The sequence below is a fragment of the Coregonus clupeaformis genome, unplaced genomic scaffold (genome assembly GCF_020615455.1).
Source record: "Coregonus clupeaformis isolate EN_2021a unplaced genomic scaffold, ASM2061545v1 scaf1271, whole genome shotgun sequence".
Classification (NCBI taxonomy): domain Eukaryota; kingdom Metazoa; phylum Chordata; class Actinopteri; order Salmoniformes; family Salmonidae; genus Coregonus; species Coregonus clupeaformis.
The window spans coordinates 16129-41416 of record NW_025534725.1 but is presented as its reverse complement, the minus strand read 5'-3'; the positions used below and the strand labels follow the sequence as shown (position 1 = coordinate 41416).

At 43.7% G+C, this 25288-nt stretch overlaps 3 protein-coding genes across 3 annotated transcripts; all 3 read right to left on the bottom strand.

Moving 5' to 3' along the window:
* Positions 1–710: 710 nt before the first annotated feature.
* On the bottom strand, positions 711–6465 carry LOC123486573 (centriole, cilia and spindle-associated protein-like). Its single transcript, XM_045217922.1, has 4 exons — positions 6179–6465; positions 5079–5485; positions 4096–4457; positions 711–3665 (listed from the first exon to the last, which is right to left on the bottom strand). The coding sequence occupies exons 2-4, from the start codon at positions 5440–5442 to the stop codon at positions 3486–3488; spliced, it is 906 nt and encodes a 301-aa protein (XP_045073857.1). The 5' UTR covers positions 5443–5485; positions 6179–6465; the 3' UTR covers positions 711–3485.
* Positions 6466–7321: 856 nt separating this feature from the next.
* On the bottom strand, positions 7322–11761 carry LOC123486571 (actin, alpha skeletal muscle 2-like). Its single transcript, XM_045217914.1, has 7 exons — positions 11654–11761; positions 9536–9675; positions 8898–9222; positions 8624–8785; positions 8299–8490; positions 8017–8198; positions 7322–7862 (listed from the first exon to the last, which is right to left on the bottom strand). The coding sequence occupies exons 2-7, from the start codon at positions 9662–9664 to the stop codon at positions 7719–7721; spliced, it is 1134 nt and encodes a 377-aa protein (XP_045073849.1). The 5' UTR covers positions 9665–9675; positions 11654–11761; the 3' UTR covers positions 7322–7718.
* Positions 11762–14018: 2257 nt separating this feature from the next.
* Positions 14019–25256, bottom strand: LOC123486569 (nuclear pore complex protein Nup133-like). The gene is made up of 25 exons (XM_045217911.1): positions 25033–25256; positions 24817–24932; positions 24587–24690; positions 24250–24354; positions 23843–23974; positions 23428–23598; positions 23174–23329; positions 22461–22531; positions 22185–22332; positions 21758–21908; positions 21216–21373; positions 20921–21012; positions 20268–20437; positions 19992–20086; positions 19491–19715; positions 17780–17897; positions 17294–17551; positions 16899–17032; positions 16223–16381; positions 15901–16036; positions 15531–15649; positions 15049–15129; positions 14883–14947; positions 14544–14632; positions 14019–14290 (listed from the first exon to the last, which is right to left on the bottom strand). The coding sequence occupies exons 1-25, from the start codon at positions 25158–25160 to the stop codon at positions 14154–14156; spliced, it is 3318 nt and encodes a 1105-aa protein (XP_045073846.1). The 5' UTR covers positions 25161–25256; the 3' UTR covers positions 14019–14153.
* Positions 25257–25288: the final 32 nt, after the last annotated feature.

Sequence of the window (25288 nt, the reverse complement as noted above, 5' to 3'; positions counted from 1 at the left end):
TTCTCACATTGACGGAAGTTGGTGGGACACTAACGTAGCATACATGAAAGAAACGCCTGAAACTAGATCCCTACATAATGGTCTTGACGAGGAGAAAAAACAACTGTCGGGGGAGGTTCTCTTCTGCACTGTTCAACCAATCCAGTAAATGTGGAGGAGGAGTTAAGACGGAGTGTCACCTTGTTAACGTCCAAAAGCGGAAGTTGCGTCACAGGCTCTCTTTCCATTTCCTCTGAAAACAGGAACATCCGGTTGTTGGGGACTTGGCAGAGACTAGTGGGACACATACCTGGCAGTTAAGTGACAGACAGGGTGCTCTACAATGCACCAAGGACACCATGCCCAACACAGATTTTGTAACTTTTCAGGCCTGGATAGATGGCAGCCGTTTGCAGTCACTGAAGTAGGAGGATACTATCCATAGATTACTCTACTCTACTCTTAACCCTGGTGCCAATGCTGGACAGTGACATCAGATAGACCTCAGAGCAGCAGTGCAGAAAGGGCTGTAGGTTGAAATACCCTAAAATACCCTAAGTATATCACATAGGTTAGGAGTGAAATCGAATTAAAACAAATCATGTATAATATCACTGGTATTAATTGATCAAATTGTGTCCTTATGGGTCATGGAGGGGTCATGCAAAAATACATCACAGTGTTGTTGTTTTTTAAATGCCTATATAAACATAAACAAAAGCAAACAACTCAACTATTCAAATATTATTTTAATTCACAGCAATGTTTCAAAGTGGACAAAAATATATATAATTGTGCATGTTTTCAAATACAAATACAGTGATCAAAAATGTAAACATCTGTTGAAATAAAACACAAACATGGTTATATATACTATTGTATGAGACATATATCACTTTTGGTCAAATAATATCTTATGCAAATCAAATCCACACATAAAAATAACTCTAAGCGTTGTTCAGAGAGCTCAAACAATTAATCTCCTATATAAAACAATCAATTTAGTTTTGAAACAGTGTGTTCCAAGCCCCTGAAACAGTCCATCACATTTCCTCACATTGTAGTTACAGTAAGCCTTTAGACACATCATTAGTGTCTCTTATTCCTTCCTGAGAGATGGTTCATGGAATGAACATATTCATAAAGGAATGTTTTAAAGGACAATGAACACACAGACACTTTACTCAAACCTGTCTGTGATTTAAGCAGCCAGCTCTTCAGTTTTCATGACTTAGTCATAACCTGACATAAAAACCTATGACTTCTTATAATGTAATGTTCAAGTAAAGAATTACTGGGTTGTTTTGCCAACCCATGATGACATAGGAGGGAGGTGTCACATGACCACCAATGGATCTTTGACCACTCTGAATAAAGATGACCATAAGATAATGCCAGTCGGTAATCGTCTTAACAGTGAGCTCTCTCTGCCTCTACAACCACAACCAACCACACACACTAAAGACTCCCCTCTGGCGGACACAAGGGAAGTCTCATCAGATTGTACACGCATTAGTCAATTAAAGCCACACCCTTTTCAACACTCCAAAAAACTGCTGGTGTCCAACAAGGTTCCCCGTGAGACGTTCTGGAAACGTCATTCCAACGGAACCGTTCCTAAGCTAAGATAGAGGTGAAAGTGAATGATTTGGTGAAATGTAAAAGTATACATTCTGAGTAAAAACATTCTGAGTGAATAGTACTATGTATAAGCATAGCATAAAATAGGAAATGTATGTAAACTGAGCATGAATCACAACCCACAACAACCTATATTTCAAATACAACACTTCATTTCTATCAAAATAGCCCTAATTTTCAATTACAGATACATAAATTGGTACTGACATCACAATTCAGTATGAATAACCATCAAATAAGTACATATACGAAAACCTGTCAAAGACAATGGTGATGGTGTGAGTGACATACTCTAAAAAGCGTATTTGGTGATGTAGCACATTAGGGCATTTCTTTACCACGTTACATTGCAATTTCAGCCTGTCTACTACAAAACTTGAGGCAGTGAGTGTTTGTGATTGTAAAATATAAGACAACCCTAAATTGGAGGGTGAAGCTGCCAAGATGGCGCCTCGTACGAACTATCCTGATCTCGCGTGCTTACGTTCTGGATCTGTGTAGCGAAACAGAATGTGAGCTCGCGAGATCAGGATGGTTAGTTTCCAGGCTAGCCAAGATATAAAGAACAGGAAATACAGGTGTGAGCACAATAACTATGTCATACAATGTCTAACAGTATCTTTCTCCAACTTTACAACAGTTTCCATTGTGCTGTTGATAAGAGCTTTACATTTAAATGAAAATATTAACAATACAAGCCTCTGGAATGCATTCTACATTTAGATGGAAATTTGCAACAAAATACAATAAAGCTAATGCAGGATATTACCCCGCTAACAGTTTATTTCTCTGCAGCCCCTTGGCTATGGCTTTTAGTAGCTCAAAAATACTGTAATATCTAAAACAATAATTGTTTGGTCCTTACATCTAACTCAGGGGTCTTCAACCTTTTCTTGCATAGGGACCCACGCCCAAGCAAACCGGCAACCCAGGGACCCTCATCATATGCTAGCTTTTTTCCCCCTGCATGTCTTGTCTTATCATCAGGTGAATGGCAAGGAGAATGAATCAACATTTTTAAATTAATCGATTTGGTAGATCGTTTTTCATAGCCTATTAGCTAGAAAGGTAACTCCAAACATTTATTTTTGCCACGTTTTGGCTAAAACAAAACAAGAAAGCTTACCAGCGGGTGCTTTGTCAAAGCCTACAGTATGTCAGATACTCCAGTGAGTGTAATTAGCTCCAATTAGTGTAATTTGCTCAATATTAGGAGTTGAGAAATACATTTGACATCATTAAAAAGAAAATATTCTTCTATTTTTTACTGTAGCTTTTTATGTTTATTATTGTGGACCCCCTGCAGTACTCCCGGTTGAATACCCCTGATCTAACTTTCTGATTTTATGCAGCTGCCTTTGTGATAGAGCCTGAAATGACATAAGCAACACAGAATGTCAAAAATGCCACCAAACTAAAGCGATGTGTAAAAACCATAATCTTGCTTGGAATTTATAATAATACAGTACAAATCATACTCTGTAGTCAGCAGCATAAAAATGCACAAACCAGTCCAATTTCTCAAAGCATAACTACATATCTTTCAATATTCTACTATGATTGTTCCATCCCTTGTGAAAGAAAGAAGAAAAGTGGCATATGGCCAACTAAGCGATCAACTTAACAAATCAACCATACCTTATGATTAGGGCCCTGAGTTCTTCCTAGTCAGGTTACGCTCTGGATAAGAGCGTCTGCTAAATGACGAAAATGTAAATGTACGTGGCAAGGAAAACCTCAGGGCCCTAATTCGTGTCTAAACCAATCCAGTCATTTTGTTCTGTTAACCAATCCTCAATAAGAAAACATGGTGTTAAAAATTGAATGGTCGACGGTGGCGGTGGAATACCCATGATCCTTATGCTCTACCTCAACCGGGCAGAGAAGCAGCGCATGTACTCGGTCATCCAACGGTCATCTACCACGGCCAACTCCAACCGCCGTATCTTCTCCAGGTCGGCGGACCGTGCCCTCCTCCGGTCCAGATTCGAACAGCGTTTATCCGACTCCCGTCTGGTCTGGACGCATGCGTCGGATGTGCGACTCTGCGGAGAGAGAGAGGTCCCTGGGAGGTTAGGGCAATGAGATAGGATAGGTGCTTCCGAAATATATACCACTCTTCTATTATTGATAGTTTCTGGGGGGGGAGTGTTGGATGATGAGCTACGCTTCTCTGGTATCCTTTCCATGAAGATGTGCCAAAAGACTCAAAATGGCCTCCTATCTATTTTCCCTGAAATAACTTATTTGCAGAATAGATGTTTGACGCACAGTAATACTGCATTACATAAGCTACACAGCTTTCATCCAGTATTCCTATAATGTTAGCCTCTTTTGATCATTATACCCTGGCCTGAGAAACCAAATGCAAGTCTGGTACTGAAATAACATCAAATGGAATGAATATCAAAGCATTTTCCCAACCTCACATATGCCCAGCCTCTCACACACACAGTCACACACACACACTCTTACCTCATTTGTAGACCTCCTAGCAGACGACGCGTGTCTCTCTGCCCAGTCGAGCCGGGAGGAAGGTTGTCTGTTCTCCTTCTCTGTGGTGATGGTCGGGGGCTGGCTCTTTGCTCTGGAGGGCTTCCTGATGGGTGCAGACTTGATGTCGTCACGGGAACAGTCCCTTTGACAGGGTTCTGAGCGAGGGACACGATGGCGGTGGCGACGCTTAGGCTCAGTCTTCACCGGCTCCTCGTCTGATGACGTCTTGTCTGCTGGTCCCTCATCTGTTGGAGTTTCAGCTGCTGGACCATTTTGTACTACTGACCCGCTAACTGTCCCCTCGTCTGGTTCGTTTAGGCCCCCGTTCTCTATTACAGACTCTTTGAATGAGCAGAAAGTGATGTAGTTTTATTATACACTATACCAAACATTAGGAACACATTCTTAATATTGAGTTGAACCCCCTTTTGCCCTCAGAACAGCCTCAATTCATCGGGGCATGGACTCTACAAGGTGTCAAAAGCATTCCACAGGGATGCTTTGGGTGGTGGACAATTCTTGATACACATGGGAAACTGTTGAGCGTGAAAAACCCAGCAGCATTGCAGTTCTTGACACAAAAAGGTGCGTCTGGCACCTACTACAATACCCCATTCAAAGGCACTTAAATATTTTGTCTTGCCCATTCACCCTCTGAATGGTCTCAAGACATAAAAGCCTTCTTTAACCTGTCTCCTCCCCTTCATCTACACTGATTGAAGTGGATTTAACAAGTGACACCAATAAGGGATCATAGATTTCACCTGGATTCACCTGGTCAGTCTATATCATTGAAAGAGCAGGGGTTCTAAATGTTCTGTACACTCAGTGTAGAGACCTAACAAGTTAAGACCTTTTTTATTTATGTTTGTAGCTCAAAAGCATAGTATACTGCAGGCCTTATTACAATAGGATCAACACACTGGTGTATAAAAGTATTTGCAATAGTAGAAGATAGATACCTGTGGGTGGTAGTGCATCCAAGAGGGTAAACTCCTTGGCCTCCAATTCTGGTTCCCCATTCACAGAAGAAGGCTTCGGTTCCGGGCTCTCCCTTGATTCTGACTTCACTGATGGTGTCTGAGGTTTGACGTCTAAAGGCGCGACTTTATTCCTCATCTTGGGGGTCGACCACCCACTGGCGCTGGAGTCTGACCCGGTCGAGGTATCCCACCCCTCCCAGAACCACAGAGGTTTGTGAGCGTGCTCCATCACCCGCCTAGACAACCTGTACTTCACTGAGTCCTCGTAGCACTTGGAAAACGTCTCCCATTTCGGCTCTTTGAATTTCTTCATGTACTCTGTACGGATTTTCTTAGTCACCATGATTCCTGTTATTGCTTTGGTCCAATTTTGATCAGCTCACAAACTATGGAGGAGAGGAGAAAAGATAAGTGTTATTACATACCCCTACAATGCAACAGTAACTAGGCCTATGTTTCTATATTTGGTGTGGAATGTGTCATTGTAGGCTACTGGTGACACATCTAAAGCCAGTAGGAATCCAGAGCACCTGGGCCTTCTAGAATTACCTGTTGGCGTTTCCCTCCCTCGAATAAAGTAACCCATGCCATCTGATGGCTATCTATAGGCTGCGCCCCATAACGCCCACCTGACGCTAGAAATATACACATAGTCTATATGCAGTAATAGCATCGTTATTACAATGTTGTTTAGGCCTAGAATACTATAACAGAATAGATGGTGATAATTTATTTTAAGTAATTTAATATTCTTATTTAGTGTAGGCCCTATGTAGCCTAGTTATGTAGTTTATTAAGAGCATTCCCATGCATAAACCAGCCACGGCCTAAATTGTTTCCCTTTGCCTTTTCTGCAACATAAAACTACATAAGCCACGACAAAAATCAGTTTTGTGGTTTATCTGCTGTTTCTGTTGCATAAATATGACCGAGCCTGCTAGCTTCTCGACAATATCCGAGACTGTTTGCAGACGCCAATACGGGCGTCTTTATCAAAACACTTTGCACGGGTCTATTGCTACTGAAATGTTATTGTTAGCCCACATACCAAACGTAATTTATTAAATGTAAATACTTACAAGCAATAGGGTGACGAAACCATGCACTGCTGGTGGCGTCGACGTTTGCTTCTACCTGCGCACTGTAGTGGTTGTAAACACGACCAGAACGCTTATAAGCTTACCCCTCACTCGGACTTCATTATGGAGAATTACAGAACATCATAATTTTCACTTAAAGTATTCCTGCATTATAATTGCCTGTTGTTGCGCATATATCTACATTGAATCTTCGTCAGAATATATCCCTCTCAACCTTGGCATTAGAGAGGTTGTTTCTCCATGAAAAGCTATAGCAAGTGCAGTGCGCATGCCCGGAACAGCATGGTACTGGCGCGCGTCTCTTCCTCAGATGCATTTTATTCTAAAGGCGTGTATTACTTCAACAGGTGTGTAATCCTTTTATTTAATTTATTTATTTGAAACAAGTATACATGGATAATACAAATGTAATGGTTTTTTTTCCTCCAGCCTCAAAGGTTGTGAAATATCAAATGATATATTAGTCTGCTCATGTGATTTAAAATCAATATCCATATTGGTATTGCAGTCGAATTGCCTAATTTGGTGACAAAGAAGATAACTGCTCTGCTGTGAACAAGGATTTGCTGTGACTACCTCCTTGATGAAAGAATGCTATGTCATTGTTTAGTCTGAATCTAACACATAAAATACAATTATTCACTCTCACTTCAATAAAATGTAGGCTAATGTTTGTTAAATAAATAGTTAAGAGAGAACAATTCGTATTTTAGGCACATTGATAATATTATAATATTATTGTAAAATATAGTTAATAGCACAAAGGAGGTCTGCTCAATGATGTATAGTCTTATATCCATGACATTGTTTGTTTCTTCAGGAACGTTAAGAACAATTTATTTAAACACTTGTAGGCCTACTTGAGCTCATTGTTTGTCCTTCCAGTTCCAGGCAGTCATATTGGCCCTTGTTCTTCAAAACATTGAAAGGCATCCAAATTTAAAGTGTCTCATAATGTGTAGGCTATTTATGTTGCTGTGTGCCAAAAAGGGAGTTCATCTTTGCCCTAATGGGTTTTTAACAGCATCATAAAACTCACACCATAAAGGCACTTTTTAAGGCCTATTTTAAGTGTTGATTGTGTTGTAATGCACCTCAAAAGAACAAAAGAACAGAAACACGTTTGAAAATAGATGGTTTTTATTTCCTATGTGGATCTCTTGATGGTTAGTAGTTGATATGTTTTGCCTCGAGTACAGATGGCACGTACTTCTGAGCCAATATCCGGTAACCAGAGAAAACAACGTTGTGGTCACCCTCTGTCCCCCTTGCTTGTCCCCGAAACAGACTGTGCTCACCAAAAAATACCAAATGATGGACTATATCAATAAATAACATTTATGTACATTTTACATTCACATGTTGGTATTTTTTCCTCACACGTCGTGATGTTGACGTCATTCTCTCCGTTTTGCTGAGCTTTCGCTGTTACAATGTAACAGTTGTATAAAGTTGTCCCTTGATCGCAAGGCGGTGTGCCGTTGTTGCTTGGATCCTTAGCGAGATGTTGACAATGCATTTAGAAGCACTTGCGGTGAACAATGCTGGGGCCTGCCTCGTCGTACTCCTGCTTGGTGATCCACATTGCCTGGAAAGTGGACAGGGAAGCCAGGATGGAGCCACCGATCCAGACGGAGTATTTACGCTCAGGTGGGGCAATGATCTATGCCAAGTGAGAAAAGCACGATTAGATACTGGGTACCATGGGTACCATAGGTAACACAGGTAACACATTGACAATGACACAATTATGCAGACCTATGGCATCTCTTATAACTATTTTAGTGTGCGTAAAAGTATAGTTTATTTGTAATTACCTTGATCTTCATGGTGCTGGGGGCCAGGGCAGTGATCTCCTTCTGCATACGGTCAGCAATACCAGGGTACATCGTGGTACCACCGGAAAGCACATTGTTGGCGTACAGGTCCTTACGGATGTCAATGTCGCACTTCATGATGCTGTTGTAGGCAGTCTCATGAATACCAGCGGACTCCATACCTGTGCAGGTGTACAAATATCAATATTAATATTCAACCACTCTTTAGACCGAAGATTTTATGTTGGATTATATTATAGGCCTATAACGGTAAATACGCACCAATGAAGGAAGGCTGGAAGAGGGTCTCTGGGCAACGGAAACGCTCGTTACCGATGGTGATGACCTGACCGTCGGGAAGCTCGTAGCTCTTCTCCAGGGAGGAGGAGGAGGCGGCGGTGGCCATTTCGTTCTCGAAGTCCAGGGCGACATAGCACAGCTTCTCCTTAATGTCACGCACGATCTCACGCTCGGCTGAAATGAGACATTTCCGTTAATGCGTATAAGTATATCCCCGTGCGTCTTGCGCTTTTGTGCGTACAACGTTCTAATACTTGAAAATGATCAAACAAGCATTTCTGTGTAAAAACAAAAAGTTCATGCTCACCGGTTGTGACGAAAGAGTAGCCACGCTCGGTCAGGATCTTCATGAGGTAGTCAGTCAAATCGCGACCAGCCAGATCCAGACGCATGATGGCGTGGGGGAGAGCGTAACCCTCATAGATGGGGACGTTGTGGGTCACACCATCACCGGAGTCCAGCACAATACCTAAACACAGAAAACACCACCATTCAGTAAAGCAGACAACCCAACCATCAACAACTTGAAATACAAATAACAGGTTGTGTGCGTAAAAGGCGCGCGTAGGGCAAGTTCTTACCGGTGGTACGACCGGAAGCGTACAGAGACAGGACAGCCTGGATGGCCACATACATGGCGGGAACGTTGAAGGTCTCGAACATGATCTGTGTCATCTTCTCTCTGTTGGCCTTGGGGTTCAGGGGGGCCTCAGTGAGCAGGGTGGGGTGCTCCTCGGGGGCAACGCGCAGCTCGTTGTAGAAGGTGTGGTGCCAGATCTTCTCCATGTCGTCCCAGTTAGTGATGATACCGTGCTCGATGGGATACTTCAGGGTCAGGATACCCCTCTTGCTCTGAGCTTCATCTCCTACGTAGGAGTCCTTCTGACCCATACCCACCATCACACCCTGGAAGAGACAGAACAAGCCCATTGAGACACCCGCGAAGACATGGCGCACACGCCTAACAACTGCACATTATAATCTAACGGTACACTACACCTTGGACACTAAAATGGCACGTCACACCTGACACATTACACGTTAGCACTAGTAAACTATAACTAAATGCATTTTTGAACTTGAATTCGTATATATTTGCCAATATGCTTTTTACGCATATGTTTGTACTTTGGATATCATAGTAGGCTATATCATGAAACAAGGTATGGCGCCTTCATTCACATAGCTATCCATACCAAGGAGTGGTGCTTTTACGTACCTGGTGACGAGGGCGACCGACAATGGAGGGGAAGACAGCCCTGGGGGCGTCGTCACCGGCGAAGCCAGCCTTGACCAGGCCGGAGCCATTGTCGCACACAAGAGCGGTAGTCTCGTCGTCGTCACACATCTTGGTGGGTTCTGAGACAAGGTGCAAAAGGAACACACGTTTATCATACAGTATACTGTAAGTAGCCTACTTACTACAAGATCTCTCACTGACATTCTATTCGTGAAAACGACATTCTGTGCGTAAAAACGATACTTTCGGATGTATTGCTAATGCATCACGTATGCCCATTTCCCCACAGAATTAATAACATTACACTGAGAGTTGACCGATAATCCCATCAGACATATTAGGTTGCTTACATCAGTGGTTCCCAAAGTGGGGTCCACAATTTATGTTCTTCACACTCAGGTGTCAAACTCATTCCACGGAGGGCCGAGTGTCAGCGTGTTTTCACTCCTCCCTTGTCCTTGATTGATGAATTAAGGTCACTAATTAGTAAAGAACTCACTTCACCTGTTTGTCTAGGGCTTAATTGAAAGGAAAAACCAAAAACCTGCAGACACTAGGCCCTCCATGGAATGAGTTTGACACCCCTGTCTTAGATGCACTACATGAGCCTGGGGGACTCACAGGGGTATTGGTATCCACAGTACTCCATCAATGATAAAACATTTCAACTCAATTATTATTGTATTGCCCAAAAATCTTGTTTGCAACATAAATGCAATATTTAAGCTTTATACTGCATAATTATTTCTCTGCCCCATGGCCATGCACTGCAGAAGTCATAGTAAAACTGCTTGATTGGTATTTTTTATCGCACTCTAAAGTAGGAATTGTGTTCTGACGCAAAAAAGTTGGAGAAACCCTGGACTACTTGACGCCTCGAATAAACAAGTTAGAGCTATAGATATAATTATAAACCGGGGAGTTTGGCTCCTGGATGACACAGGTATGACAAAAAAAATTAGTTGGTAACGAGTTTATAATAGCAATAAGGCACCTCGGGGGGTTGTGGTATATAGCCAATATACCACAGCTAAGGACTGTGTCCAGGCAATCCACGTTGCATTGTGCAGAAGAACATCCCTTAGCCGTGGTATATTGGCCATATACCACACCCCCTCAGGCCTTATTGCTTAAAGATGACACGGTGGTCTGACACTGTAGTCTGCGTCATTTTACCAAAGTGAGCATGATAACGTTAGGCTACACATGACACATTGACCACAAACATTTAAAAAATCGTTCCCTGGAATCATTTTCCTTTACATATACGTTTTCTATTAATAAGGATTTCAGGTAACGCACTATAAACCTGTCGATAATCTGGTTAAATAGATCGACTATCAATACACATATTGGGTAACCTATCATATAGGGTAGCCTATAAGCATGTGATGCAGTCGTTCCAGGAACTTTTGATTCAATACAAAGTTCTCTCGCTCTCACCTCCTGACATAACAGGTTTTCCAATATCCAGTAGGCCTATTCAATATTTTGTCTTACATTATTTTAATAAATAAAATGAACTACCAAAATGTAATTTGAAATAATTGTATCTCAAAGACCAATTATCATTTAAATCAACAATGTTTAACATGCATGCATTAGCCTACATTATGCAGGTGGATTTATTTACATTTTAGTCATTTAGCAGACGCTCTTATCCAGAGCGACTTACATGAGCAATTAGGGTTAAGTGCCTTGCTTAAGGGTATATCGACAGATTTGTCACCTAGTCGGCTCGGGGATTAGAACCAGCGACCTTTCGGTTACTGGCACAACGCTCTTACCCACTAAGCTACCTGCCGCCCAGGTAAACTAAATCAAATCTCTTCTATTATCATAATAATCATTTGACAGCCAGGTGAAATCTGTTTAGTTTACTAAAGTAGGCTAGAAGTTAAACTGTGCTGGAGGTTGGCTGCCAAGTTTCACTGCCTGTCACAATACTGTGTTGATTATCTTTGATTTGTTTAATTCGTTATCCAGAGTCCATGATGTAATGTCCCAGAGAGAAAAAAATCCACTCCTCGTATTGACCTCAATGCTGTTCCCTCGTGCAGCAGTGCGGTCTAATATTCCACGGACCCGTTCTCTTACCTGGTTTTCTTTTAGAAGAAGCTCAGTTGCAGAACTTTACCACTGCTGGTTCCAGCTAAGGACTGACAGCAACCACCGTCAACCTTATATACCCGACGCCATCCACCTTTTTTCGTCTCCTGACAACCATTAGGAATGCTCATCTATTCCACAGGAATTCTCCCGACCCCTCCATCCATATTTGGTTCTTGGGACGGGTGCGCACCGGACACTCCCGTAGACTCAGGGTCGCACTTCGTAATGCGCAGGACGGTCCATATATGGAGAGGTAGTCCCGAATCCAAACTGTAGCGCTCGGCCCGTGTATGGAGAGCCGAGAGGTGTAATCCGTCGGACTCCTGCATGGCATTTTGAACACAGGCGCGCTTCGACGCAGGACTACACACATCCATATTCCTCGTTCTATGACAGCATGCAGTGCCAAATCATTCAATGATACAAGGATATTGATTGTGGCTTTATTAATTTTTTTCATCTCTTTGCAAAATGACTTGCTTTCCAAGCGCATCTCGTCAAGGTAGCCAATATTCTATTAATGTTATTTTATTGGTTTATGTTGATTACTTTAAAGCTTGAGCAGGTGCTATTTTATAAAGGTTGTTTAATGGAACACTACAAGTTAAACAGTGAATATCTCAGTGTGTTTTACCCGGTTCTTTGTCAGATGCATGTTATTTTAATTGATAAGAACATTTTAAGTATAGCATATTTTTGGGGGGGAATTGTCTCTCAAAGATTTGTTTAAGTGTAACTGTTAGTCTACAGTGATATGTTTTCTACAAAAAGTTTGAAACATTCTGCCAATAAGATCTCTCTCAAACTTTTCACAAGGGTCATGATTTAACACTGATGTTATTCTGCAGCATCAACAACAGCAAGTAGAGAGGGGGGAAGTTGTGTCAAGTTTGAGATGGGGGTGTTTCTTGTGTGGTCACTTGTAACTTCCGCATTGACTACAGTAGCCATGGTCTAGTTTCTCTGAACAGGGGGTGGGTGAAAGCAGATAAGACCCTAGCCATGCAGTCGAACAGCTGCAGCCAGCCACCAAGGCATGGAGAATTCCTTTTTTGTAGCCCCAGCGTTTAAAAAAGCATCTATAAACTCTGATATGGTTGTCCAATTGCTAACTCATCACTGCCAAGGTATCCAACTAATTGTGCTTGTGGAAAGTTATTTTAGTAAAAGAAAACAAAATGTTTAAAATTGCATTTAAAATCGCATCCAACTTCCATTGGTCCCTATAATTTATTTGAGCTTTGATAGGCATGTTATTGTCATTCATGGGATATCCTACTTCATATATCAATATTAACATTCTTACATTTGTCATTTAGCGGACGCTCTTATCCAGAGCGACTTACAGTAGTGCGTGCATACATTTTGGTACTGGTCTCCCGTGGGAATCAAACCCACAACCCTGGCGTTGCAAGCGCCTTGCTCTACCAACTATGCCACATGGGAGCAATACTCAGGCTCATAAATGTAATCTCCATACCAACTATAGACAACCCCACCATCCATGGAGGCATTCTACAAGCCAAACAGGAAGTCCTGTGATAAAATATTCAGTAGAAGCCTGGCTTCCAAACCTAGAGCTCTCACACAAACAGTCAAAGATCAGTGAAAGTTTCTACCAAGTAGTTAGTCAGCATTCATATGACAACTACTCAAGATAGTCAATCAAAACTATTGACAAGGTTTGAAAAAGTATGCATAGAAGCCCATCAAAAGCAATTGGCACACTTTCTCTGAGGGAGTTCTTTCAATCCCCCCATATAGGGCAACTGAACTTTCAATCCCCCCCCCATAAAGGCGGTGGCGGTAATTTATTGTGGATGCCCCTAATTTAACCTCCATTTTCTATTTTTAGGACAAGACACAGAGGCCATCTGCTTCTGCCATCAGTGAAAGTGGATCAGTTGCAGACTCCTCTAAGGGTTGGAGAGAGAGACACTTGAGGAGTCAGGCCCCGCTATTTAAACAAGAACCCAATACAGTGAGGCAATGTAGGCTACACCACCCAATGGCTTGCTGCAGAAATCCAATAGCCTATTATGGCATGTTACTCAATGAGTGTGGCTTGTTGTTGAGTTGGATGTTGAGTTAATTTTGAGCGGTTAGTATAGGTATATTTTCCATGAGGTGTGTACTGTTTCATCCATTTGGTCCTAGCCTAACAGCTCCAGTTTAATCCATGACACTTACTTTCCTGACTTTTACTCAAGCAATTATCACAGGAGATATAGCTGTATTGGAGATGATGCCTTTTTCCAGGTTATTGAGGTAAGAAAATAAAACAATATATTTTGTTTTTCAAAAACGTAAAGCAGTCTTTTGTGAAAGCCAAAATCAAAAGAATAGAACATTTACAGAAATATGAAATTTATTTAGAAGAGCAACACATTATCTTTTTGTCAAACAAACAAACAGTAAAAATTGAAAGTAAGGAACAAACCAAGTGCAACCTGGGAGATGTAGTTGTGAAAGGGGTCAGGGGTCATCAGATCTGTGCTTGCAGATAATGTTCATAGTTGGCCCGCAGGACAAACTCAAAAGTGGGCTTTGATTTCAAAGCCTCCATCTCGTCCACCTGAAGAAGATCTTTGACGTCAGGAAGGTAGGTCTGTAGAGGAACGCCTGGAAAACAAAAAGAGAAGACATTCTGAATAGGTTGGAATGGTCTTACAGAGGTAAATAAACAGAGCAGTGACACTCAATACCTTTTTCAATATTCTGTAATTAATACAAAAATATTATAACAATTCAGCAAAATCCAAAATATCTCTTAAGTAACTCTTGAAATGTGTTGTTTACGAAGAAATTAACTGATGAGAATACAGTGAAATCCTTAGGTCAGACACCGAGACAAAATGGCTACTGCTGTGCTAACCTTCTTGTATGAGCTTGAGGAGGATCTTGACAAAGATGCTGTCCTTGGCTGCTTCCAGAGGGTCATCATTCCCATCAGCAGACGACCAGCTGTGAGCAACACAGCGCAAACGAAGCTCAATGCAAACGTACCGTAATAACAATAATGCTTATTAATGAATTAATTGCATTTACTATATAAAGCGCATTGACAACGTAAACAAATAACAAAAATGTAAGATAAGTGTCAAACAGTGTATTTACACCTATCAAATCCTTTCAGATTTGGAATTAAGAAATGAGCAAGAAAGGGAGTAAGAGAGAGATATTAGAACGATTAGGACCACTGAGCAGTACTTACTCATCTTTCTTGAGGGCCTTACAGAAGATCTCACACTTGAGTCCCGCAATGTCCACCGCGTCCTCCTGCAACAAGAATATGGCCCATATCAGTGAACTCTGATCCCCAACAGACCTGATTAAATCAACCCTGAGCTACTGATTCATGCTAGCGGCAGGAGGACTACCTCGTCTATGTACTCCAGTAGATCAAGAGCCTTCTTGAAGTCATACTCATTGGCTCGTCTGTTGTCATCACAAATATACAGCTGGTGAGAAAATAGAAAAATGAGGTCAGTCCATTTTGGGGTTCAGTTGGTGACAGGGAGGATAGATGTATGTGTTGTATTGTCATCGTGTGTCTGTGTGGTGGCAGGTATGTGGATTTATGTGGAGTTATTGGTTATGCGACTGTGCGTGTGTGGTCTACTTAAGCAATAAGGCATGAGGGGGTGTGGTATATGGCCAATATACCACGGCTAATGGCTGTTCTTATGCACGGTGCAACACGGAGTGCCTGGATACAGCACTCCGCCTTGTCAGAGAATCAGCATTCAGGGCTCGAACCACCCAGTTTATAATAGTGCATTGATAAGGTTGTCTGTGTTGGGTTATGGTGGTAATGTGAGTGTAAGGGAGGTGTGTGTGGTCCACTGATGTGTGTTCTCACATGAATAAGGTTGTGAGCGCTGAGCAGGGGCATGGTGTCTGGGCTCTGCTGTTTCTCCTCCAGCAGCTGTTTGGGCAGAGTCTCCTGGTGCAGCAGGAACCGCTCCTGCTCTACCATGTCTGTACGATGACAAAGAAAACACTGGTGATATCCCTGCAGAACTCGACAATTGGACACCCTACAGCGGACACCCTACAGCGGACACCCTACAGCGGACACCCTGCATCAAACACTGTCTGTTGTCTTAGGGCTAAATAATAAAACAGTTTAAAATATACCAATTTAAAATACATGTTCATAATTCCATTGACAATCATGTATGATTTAAGTGAGTCAGAATTTAGCAGCAGTATCTCAAGTAGCCCCTTACCATCTACTCGTTTCTTCAACACAGCCTCAGGCATGTCTGATGCCAGGGCAGTCAGTTTACTGAGAGCCAACAGGGTCTTCTTCTTCACAAAGTAACGTGTCTCCATGTTGGCCTGGTCGTACAGGGTTTTGTGGGCCTGGAGAGAGAAAGAGACGGTCAAATAAATATCACAAATGCAACACCGTTTATATTAACATCAGAAACGACACTATGTAGCTGCCAAACTATGTATACTGATACGAAGCGGCATGTTCACAAGGTAGCTACTAAGGTCAACTGATGTGTGTGTGAGTGAGAGTGTGTGACTGTGTGTTCCACCTACGCTGCTGAAATCATGGACGTGGATGTGGTGCAGCCAGCTGAGGTGTTCATGGGACTGCAGGAAGCTGGCCAGCTGCTGGTGCTGGGCGACGGGCTGGGAGAGCAGCTTGCCCCGCTTCCCCTTCTCCATGTACCAGCGGAACAGGAAGTCCGCAAAGTTCTACAGGAAGTGACATGGAAATTAAATGACACGCAGCATCTATGGAATTCTAGTCTTAGCTTGAGAAATAACAAAAATGTTATCCCATAATGGGTATCAATGTATGATTTACATGCGCAGTCTGAGTAACTTTTACAGTCTGAGTAATGGCACGTAGCCTAGCGGTTAAGAGCGTTGGGCCAATAACCGAAAGATTGCTGGTTCGAATCCCAGAGCCGGCTAGGTGAAAATCTGTCGATGTGCCCTTGAGCAAGGCACTTAATCCCAATTGCTCCTGTAAGTCGGTCTGAATAAGAGCATCTGCTAAATGAATGAAATGTAACATGCACATATCCCTCGTTAGTGCCAGATTTGATAAAACACCAGTGATAAAATTGGGCCGTGTTCAGTATGGCACACAGCAGCAACACATTTTGCAACAACAACAAAAATCTGTTTTTATTGGACCAGTTCAAGTAGTACCTCCCCATTTCAAAAGTTTTCCACCTAATGAACACCACCCTGGTTTTAGTCTAACCTGGTCGGCGAACTTGGCCATGTAGTGCTGCAGTCTGTTCTGGTTGTCAGTCAACTCACACATCTGGACCAGGATGTCAAAGTCACAGTACTTCTCTGCCAGCGCCGCCACCCACTGGTACTGACCCAGCTCCACTGGAGCACAAGGAAAAGTTAGTAACACCCTTAATATTATTTAAGTGTACAGAATACCTTTATAATGGATGCAATTAGCAGTCAGACTTATAATTTATGAAAAATATCAGCTACATTTAGCTACAAAATGTGTAATCCCACTGAAAGGAATCAGACTTGATGTCTGATAAAAATGATTCATAATCCAAAATGGCTTCACCCGGGAACCAAATATTCAAGCCAAAATGGCTGCCCTGTATTTTGCGTTCAATCTCCACTCACACAATGGTGCGAGCAGCTCAGAGCGGCGCTGTGTGTACTCCATCTCCAGGGTGTTGTAGCGGTCCTGCTGGCCCGGCCGGCCCGGTCTCAGTGAGGTCAGCTGGGCCACGTAGCCTCCCAGGAGCACGTCCAGCAGCGCCGCCAGCTGCTCGTTCAGGCCGTTGCGCAGCTCCGAGTCGGCGTGAGGGTACACGTCGCGCAGGATCACCTCGTGCTGGCGGGCGATGACGGTGCGCACCCCGCCCAGACCGCTAGAGGCTGTGGGGAGAGAGAGAGAGAGGTTTGGGGATTAAGGGCACATCTCAATTGTCTTATGTTTGGGAGGCTCTTCTCAATTCTTCTCCTTCATCGCAGTGATAGGCATCTAGCATATCACTTTCACCTATCCTGTCTATTCAGATCAGTTGACATTAATAAAAGGAGACAAGATGTTACAAGAAGTTGCTTTAGATTATTATGAGTGTGTGTGTTGAACAGGGAACGTACCGGTCCATGGGATGTATTCTGGTTCAGCAGGGGCGGCCTCTGAGGCTCTGTACAGTGAGGCCTTGGTGTCTCTGTACTGACCAGCAGCCTGCAGCATTTCCTGGAATACAACACACAAACATTACCGACTGTGCCATCACAAGAAATACAACCTCACACGCAACATGATATACACTACCGGTCAAAAGTTTTAGAACACCTACTCATATTTTTACTATTTTCTACATTGTAGAATAATAGTGAATACATCAAAACTATGAAACAACACATATGGAATCATGTAGTAACCAAAAAAGTGTTTAACAAATGAAAATATATGTTATGTTTGAGATTCTTCAAATAGCCACCCTTTGCCTTGATGACAGCTTTGCACACTCTTGGCATTCTCTCAACCAGCTTCATGAGGTAGTCACCTGGAATGCATTTAAATTAACAGGTGTGCCTTCTTCAAAGGTAATTTGTGGAATTTCTTTCCTTCTTAATGCGTTTGATGCGGTTGAGCCAATCAGTTGTGTTGTGACAAGATAGGGGGGGTATACAGAAGATAGCCCTATTTGGTAAAATACCAAGTCCATATTATGGCAAGAACAGCTCAAATAAGCAAAGAGAAACGACAGTCCATCATTACTTTAAGACATGAAGGTCAGTCAATACGGAACATTTCAAGTGCAGTCGCAAAAACCATCAAGCGCCATGATGAAACTGGCTCTCATGAGGACCGCCACAGGAACGGAAGACACAGAGTTCATTAGACTTACCAGCCTCAGAAATTGCAGCCCAAATAAATGCTTCACAGAGTTCAAGTAACAGACACATCTCAACATGTGACTGACTGTGTGAATCAGGCCTTCATGGTCGAATTGCTGCAAAAAAACCACTGCTAAAGGACACCAATAAGAAGAAGAGACTTGCTTGGGCCAAGAAACACGAGCAATGGACATTCGACCGGTGGAAATGTGTCCTTTGTTCTGGAGTCCAAATTTGAGATTTTTCGATCCAACCACCGTGTCTTTGTGAGACGCGGTGTGGGAGAACAGATGATCTCTGCATGTGTATTTCCCACCGTAAAGCATGGAGGAGGTGGTGTTATGGTGTGGGGGTGCTTTGCTGGTGACACTGTCTGTGATTTATTTAGAATTCAAGGCACACTTAACCAGCATGGCTACCACAGCATTCTGCAGCGATACACCATCCCATCTGGTTTGGGCTTAGTGGGACTATCATTTGTTTTTCAACAGGACAATGACCCAACACACCTCCAGGCTGTGTAAGGGCTATTTGACCAAGAAGGAGAGTGATGGAGTGCTGCATCAGATGACCTGGCCTCCACAGTCCCCCGACCTCAACCAAATTGAGATGGTTTGGGATGAGTCGGACTGCAGAGTAAAGGAAAAGCAGCCAACAAGTGCTCAGCATATGTGGGAACTCCTTCAAGACTGTTGGAAAAGCATTCCAGGTGAAGCTGGTTGACAGAATGCCAAAAGTGAGCAAATCTGTCATCAAGGTAAAGGGTGGCTATTTGAAGAATCTCAAATATAAAATATATTTTGATTTGAATTGGAATCTCAAATCATCTAAATTGCATGTGAATAGTGTGAAGACCCCAACTCTGCTGGGGATATTATCTCTGTTCTCATTGTCACCAGACCCCAACTCTGCTGGGGATATTATCTCCCCACCCCCTCCGGGGGATTTCTCTGGTCATTGTCACCTCTCTGAAGAAGACGTCTGCAGCCGTGAGGCTAGCGGACACGGTTGCGTCGCTCTTCCTCAAGGCAGTGAGGATGGCGCGATTGACCAGCTCGCTGTGTTTGGTGTGGTGGTTCTTCAGCGTCATGGCCGCCTGTAGCTTCTCAGCATGCTCGCACAGCAACAGGCGCGTCGCCATGGGAGACGAGCGCACTGCGGTCTGGCCCAGCCGGTCCAGGAGACCCACCTGGGGGGGAAGGGGAGATGGTGTGGGGGAGAGAGCAAGTGGACAAGAGTAAGAAACAGGGGTGGGGAGTAATGAGGTAAGGTTGTTGAACTCAGTCATGACATATCGATCTGTATTCATGAATTTGTGAGGAGCCACGGAGCCACAGTGACCCATAGGATTAGAATTAATCCGGATTAAGCGGAATTTAAATATATTTCTATGCAGGTGGCCCACAGGATTAGAATTATTTAGGATTATTCGAGACTGAAATATATTTCTATGCAGGTGGCCCACCTGTAGCAGGAAGTCCATGAAGCAGCCGTGGGCCTTCATCTTGTCCTCTAGCTGGTGGAGGATGATGAGGGAGGTCAGGGGGAAGCCAGCATTCTCTGGCAACAACAACACAGACACAAGGTCACTTCTATGTGGAACAATATATTCAATAATTTTGATAGAAAATAACTCCAGGTTTCCATGTCTTCGCCTGTCTACATTTCTCTCCCTCTTTCTGTCTCTTTTTCTGTTCTCTTCTCCTTCCCCTCCCTCCCTCCCTCCCTCCCTCCCTCCCACCGTCAGGGACAGACTCTGCCCAGCGGGGGTCTGAGGCTGGGTAGTCGTCCACCAGGTCCAGGTTGATCCGGGTCACCACCAGGTCCAGATCCCCGCCCACCTCCCCGTCTCCGTCCCCCTCCGGGGGGAACAGCTCGTCTGTCATGGTCTGGGCCCCCACCAGATCATTCCTGACAAACAGAACAGTCACGTTTCACTCACAACATTATAAGGTAAACTCAATAGTAACAATGTTTATTGCTTAGATCATTTAACCCGGTAATTCCTGAAAAATCATCAAATCATTTCACATAATTGCTTAGTGGTACTCATTTAAACTGTACACACCTCATTCACTCTCTGTCTACATGTACACTCTTTCAAACACTCACTACCAAACGCTCACTCTCTCTTTCTGTAAAAAACTCTCAGAGCCCTGCGTCCTCTTTTGGCAGTAACAGCTGCTCTAGATTACCAACAACAGGGCAGATGCAATCACAGAGAGCAAGTAATTACACAGACCTAAATCCACATCGTCCTCAACACAGGGACATATTTTCAGGGGAGGAACAAACAAATTCCATTGTTTCACAAAGGAGTTCTGTGTCACTGTCAATAAAACGTCAAACTTCGGCAATTGGGGCCAACGTCACACAATCTTTCTGCAGACTTACCGGCAGAACTGCAGGAATGCTGCTTTTAGGAGTTTGGTTTTGTCCTCTTGTGCTACAGGCTCCATCCTAGTCGGAGTCTCCATAGCAGTTGCCTTGAAACCAATAAGTGTGAATTCAGAAATAATGTACACGTCATTAAAACAATGTGTACTCACCAATTATGTAAAAATAATAACAACATTGCTCGTTCACCAATTTCATGTAATCTCATTATTCACACAAGTCAGATGACCCAGTTCCATATTAGAGACCTAGCACTGCTTCATTTTTAATTCAATCTGCCTCTACTCCCTACCTCAGGGCCGGCCCCAGCCAGGGAGGAGTAGAGGGAGTCCTCCATGGTCTCAGGCAGCATGGAGGCACTCTCCCTGGCCACCACGGCCACCAGACCACTGTTCTGGGAGAAGAACACTGGCAGGTTGGCACAGCAGCCCCCACCACGCAGATGGTCACCTGGAGAGATGAAGGAGGGCGGTGAGAATAGAAACATGGGAGGCGAGTCAAGTCAAATCTTACAGAGATACATTGTTTATCATACATGAAATACAAATTGACCATTCATGAAAATGGATAATGATCTATAAAGACAAAAGGTTGATGATATTATTATGATAACTATGAATTCCTGAGAGCTGTTGTGCCATCTACACCATTCACTCATCAATACCATTCAGTTTAAAACATTGGGTGCATGTCAACAGTCTCTAAATTCTTCCTCTTCTTGTCTATTTTTTAAAAAATTTATTAAGAAAAGGAGACGAGGAAAGGGGCCAACTTTAAACTATTGAGAGGCACCCAATGTCCTCTAACCTTGAGTCCATTATCTATGTCTCTCACCAGGTGTGTTGAAGGGGATCTTCTCCTCAGGTAGACCTCCTCTGCCTGTACCGGTGGAGCAGGCAAACACCAGCTCCTCGTTGTACAGGAAGGCAGCAGGGCTGGAGGCCCGTGGTAACACCAGCCTCATGGCCTGGAGGGCATCCTCACTCTGAGGGGAATAACATAACATTATCGCATTATAGACAAATGTAAACTGTAGGAAGACCAATATGGTTGATATTTTCATGTCTGGAAAATAGCATTCCGTTTTTGTGGAGCAGAAAATGTAGAAACGCATGAAGCCTTGAGCGTATTCAGAGCAAGTCTACTTAGGGAACCTATTGCCACTTACAAACTCATTTAAAAATGCCCCAAACATTTCATGAACCATAATACACCATTTCAGTTGAAGCCCAACAGTGACCAGGGTTGAGTGAAGACTGACCTGGAAGGGGGGGTTGTACTTGGTGACCTCCACAGAGAGCTCCTCAGAGATGTTGTTGCCGTTGTCCAGCAGGGTGACCAGGCAGAAGTAGGCCAGGCAGGGGGAATCTGAAGGGTGCCAGGTTGCTGCCAACACTACCAGGCCATCCCTGGGACACACAATTATAGTCAAAAGTGTGTACAATCACACAAGGTCACAGTCACCAGCTGACTATTACATCAAATCATGCACTGGGATAAATACACATCCAGAAACCTAGATGAGAGTTCGACTTACTGGCTGAGCTGCATGTCCATGTAGGTAACGTTTACTCCCTCCTTGATTTCCTCATAGTTGCTCTCTGACCCCTGATTGATGGCGAGAGAAAAAAAAAACAGGACATGCCTTCAGGACAAATCATCAAATCTACAGGTAACTGACAAAATAAAGGAAACACCAACTTAAGTCTCTTAATAGGGCGTTGGGCCACCACGAGCCTCCAGAACAGCGTCAATGCACCTTGGCATAGATTCTACAAGTGTCTGGAACTCTAGTGGAGGGATGCGACACCATTCTTCCACAAGAAATTCCATAATTTTGTGTTTTGTTGACGGTGGTGGAAAACGCTGTCTCAGGCGCCACTCCAGAATCTCCCATAAGTGTTCAATTGGGTTGAGATCTGGTGACTGAGACACACACACCCTTTAAACCCCCCTATGCACCTTTGAGACCCCTCTTTCAAAGTCACTGAGATATCTTCTTCTAGCCATGGTAGCCAAAATGGCTAAGCATGATGGTACGTTCATTCCTTGATTAACTCAGGAAGCACATGCTTTGTATCCCTTCATTTACTCAAGTGTTTCCTTTATTTTGGCAGTTATCAGTACAACCATACAGTAGTGGTGGTCCTTCAAGGGGACAGTTCACCTCAAAGTAACGCACCACGATTTAACGCAACCCGACATAAAGTAACGCAACACAACATTCATGTAAAGTGTTGTTCTGCTTACCCAGATGGCGTCGGCGACACTCTCCCTCAGAGCGCGGCTGGAGTCCCAGCTGAGGACCTGGTGCTCTGTGACCTCATCCACCTCCCATTTACTGAGCCCACAAGAGGTCAGAGTATACAGGCAGCCTGTCTCTCCCACCCACAGAACACTGTGGAGCTATAGAGGGAGGAGAGGGTATGTGAGTTGTTATCATCATATTACCCACTAATGACTTTATTTTGGGGATTCATAGGACTACACTAGAAGAAACGTGCATTGTTGTTGGTGAGCGGGGCAAGCATGCCAAAGAGGCTGGAGACGCGGCGTCCGATGCCGGAAAGCACCCCCTGACCCTGCTGTAGCGCCCTCTGCAGCAGCTTTCCGGAGGGGTCCGCCCTGAGACGCAACAACTGGCCCCTATAGGAGGACACGATGAAACTACCCCCCTGAGGGAAGAGAGGGATGGTGGGGTGAGGGAGGAGAGGAAGGAAGGATGAAATCAACAGCACATAATGTTTAATCAGATAAATATGATCAACATGTATCTGTATGCAACCATTTTACACACAATCTGTTGATAATTCTCAATCAACTAATAATGAGAACCTGCTCTAAACATCCTTTATCTGTGAATAAGGAGCAGCGCTGTATTCAAAACTAGAACAATGCATCCACAACGTAACAACTTACCCTGACAGCAACAACAAAGTTGCAGAGGTTTTCGCCCATGTCGACCACAGTCTCAGTGTAACTCCCCTCGTGGGCCAAACTGGGCCAGAACCGGGCTGTTCCCTCCGGAGCCACCGCCATGACAGAGATAGACTGCGCATTCAAAACAAAGACCCACAACAGTAAACAACCATGACTGAGGGTGAGTTGATTGGAATTTCAGTTAATTTGTTCCTGATTATTACCCTGGGTGACAGCTTACTCAGTCAGGAACGCCTTGTCAAGACAACAACAAGTAGACTAAAGCAGAAAGACACTGGCACTCAGGCTAGCTGCTCAACAGCTAACAGTTAAGTCATTAGGCAGACAGGTGGGAACTCTTCGCACATTCGGAGGTTGTATAGTTTAGTAATAGAATAATTGATTACCTGAACAGTGGCAGTCTCCAGAGGGCTGGGAGATGATATGGAGATGAGATCAGCACAGTAGGCAAACTCACTAGTGGGCAGCTGGAGGCCCTTACATACTGACAACTAGGAGAGACAACAGAGAAGGTTCACTCATTGGCACTCCATGTTTGTTATTATAGGACACACTGTATCAATGCGTTGCATATCTCATCATTATCAACCAGGGTCGTGTATCCAGTGTTAAAACGGAGTGACACAAAGAGGTAGGGTTCTACCTGGACTTGCCCAATAACGAACGCTCATATTGTGTTCCATTTCAAAGCGTTTTGCTACGGTGTGACCTACTGAACTGTACCTTTGCAACAGCAGTCTGACAGATCTTCCAGATGATCAGTCTCTCTCCACACACCATCCAGGCCCAGCCACTCTCATCCACCTTCACAGAGATCTGGTCATCGGCTGAGGGACACAAAACACAGAACCCGTGGGAGAAGAGAGCATCAGCCAGACTGCATTGATCGGGATGACCTCTACAGCATGTATGACTCGCAGAGAGATAATGACAGGAAAGAGTCAATGACCCACCATCAGCCATTGTCAAAGCCTCCATGACTTTGACAGGTAGAGAAGAGCCAAACGTCTGGACATCGAAGTGGAGTGCTTCTGAAGTTGAGTAGCTCTGCACACGCGTGGGAGTTGATCTGGAAATGAGAGGGCGAGCAGTTATTTAAAAACACTACACTAGTGACTGTGCCTCAAGATACATTGTTGGCAATGGCATGATGGAGCATGGGCACTCACCTCGCTGCTAACGACGTCCTACGTGGGGAAAAGAGAAGCCCTGTAGGTGTACCGGCAAGACTCTTTCTACCGGTGACCCTTGAGGACTGCCTTCGGCCTGAACTAGGGGTGGGACGAGGGCTAAACATCGTAGCTATGCCCCAAAATGCTCAATATTCATTCAACTCCAGACAGCTCTACTTATTTTGCGCGCACAATATGAAACTTCAGGCGCATGAAATATACGTCATGAAATAGAAAATCTGATTTGCAGTAC

Excerpts from the sequence above, each read along its gene's own strand:
- LOC123486571 (XM_045217914.1), bottom strand. The coding sequence starts at position 9,664 with ATGTGTGACGACGACGAGACTACCGCTCTTGTGTGCGACAATGGCTCC. Across the intron at positions 8,786-8,897 it reads CGCTTCCGGTCGTACCACCG|GTATTGTGCTGGACTCCGGT; the intron begins GTAAGAACTTGC and ends TTCTGTGTTTAG. Across the intron at positions 7,863-8,016 it reads CCAGCACCATGAAGATCAAG|ATCATTGCCCCACCTGAGCG; the intron begins GTAATTACAAAT and ends CACTTGGCATAG.
- LOC123486573 (XM_045217922.1), bottom strand. The coding sequence starts at position 5,442 with ATGGTGACTAAGAAAATCCGTACAGAGTACATGAAGAAATTCAAAGAG. Across the intron at positions 4,458-5,078 it reads GGATGCACTACCACCCACAG|AGTCTGTAATAGAGAACGGG; the intron begins GTATCTATCTTC and ends GCTCATTCAAAG. Across the intron at positions 3,666-4,095 it reads CTAGGAGGTCTACAAATGAG|AGTCGCACATCCGACGCATG; the intron begins GTAAGAGTGTGT and ends CTCTCTCCGCAG.
- LOC123486569 (XM_045217911.1), bottom strand. The coding sequence starts at position 25,160 with ATGTTTAGCCCTCGTCCCACCCCTAGTTCAGGCCGAAGGCAGTCCTCA. Across the intron at positions 23,975-24,249 it reads TGGAGACTGCCACTGTTCAG|TCTATCTCTGTCATGGCGGT; the intron begins GTAATCAATTAT and ends TTGAATGCGCAG. Across the intron at positions 22,532-23,173 it reads GTGTCGCCGACGCCATCTGG|GGGTCAGAGAGCAACTATGA; the intron begins GTAAGCAGAACA and ends GCCATCAATCAG.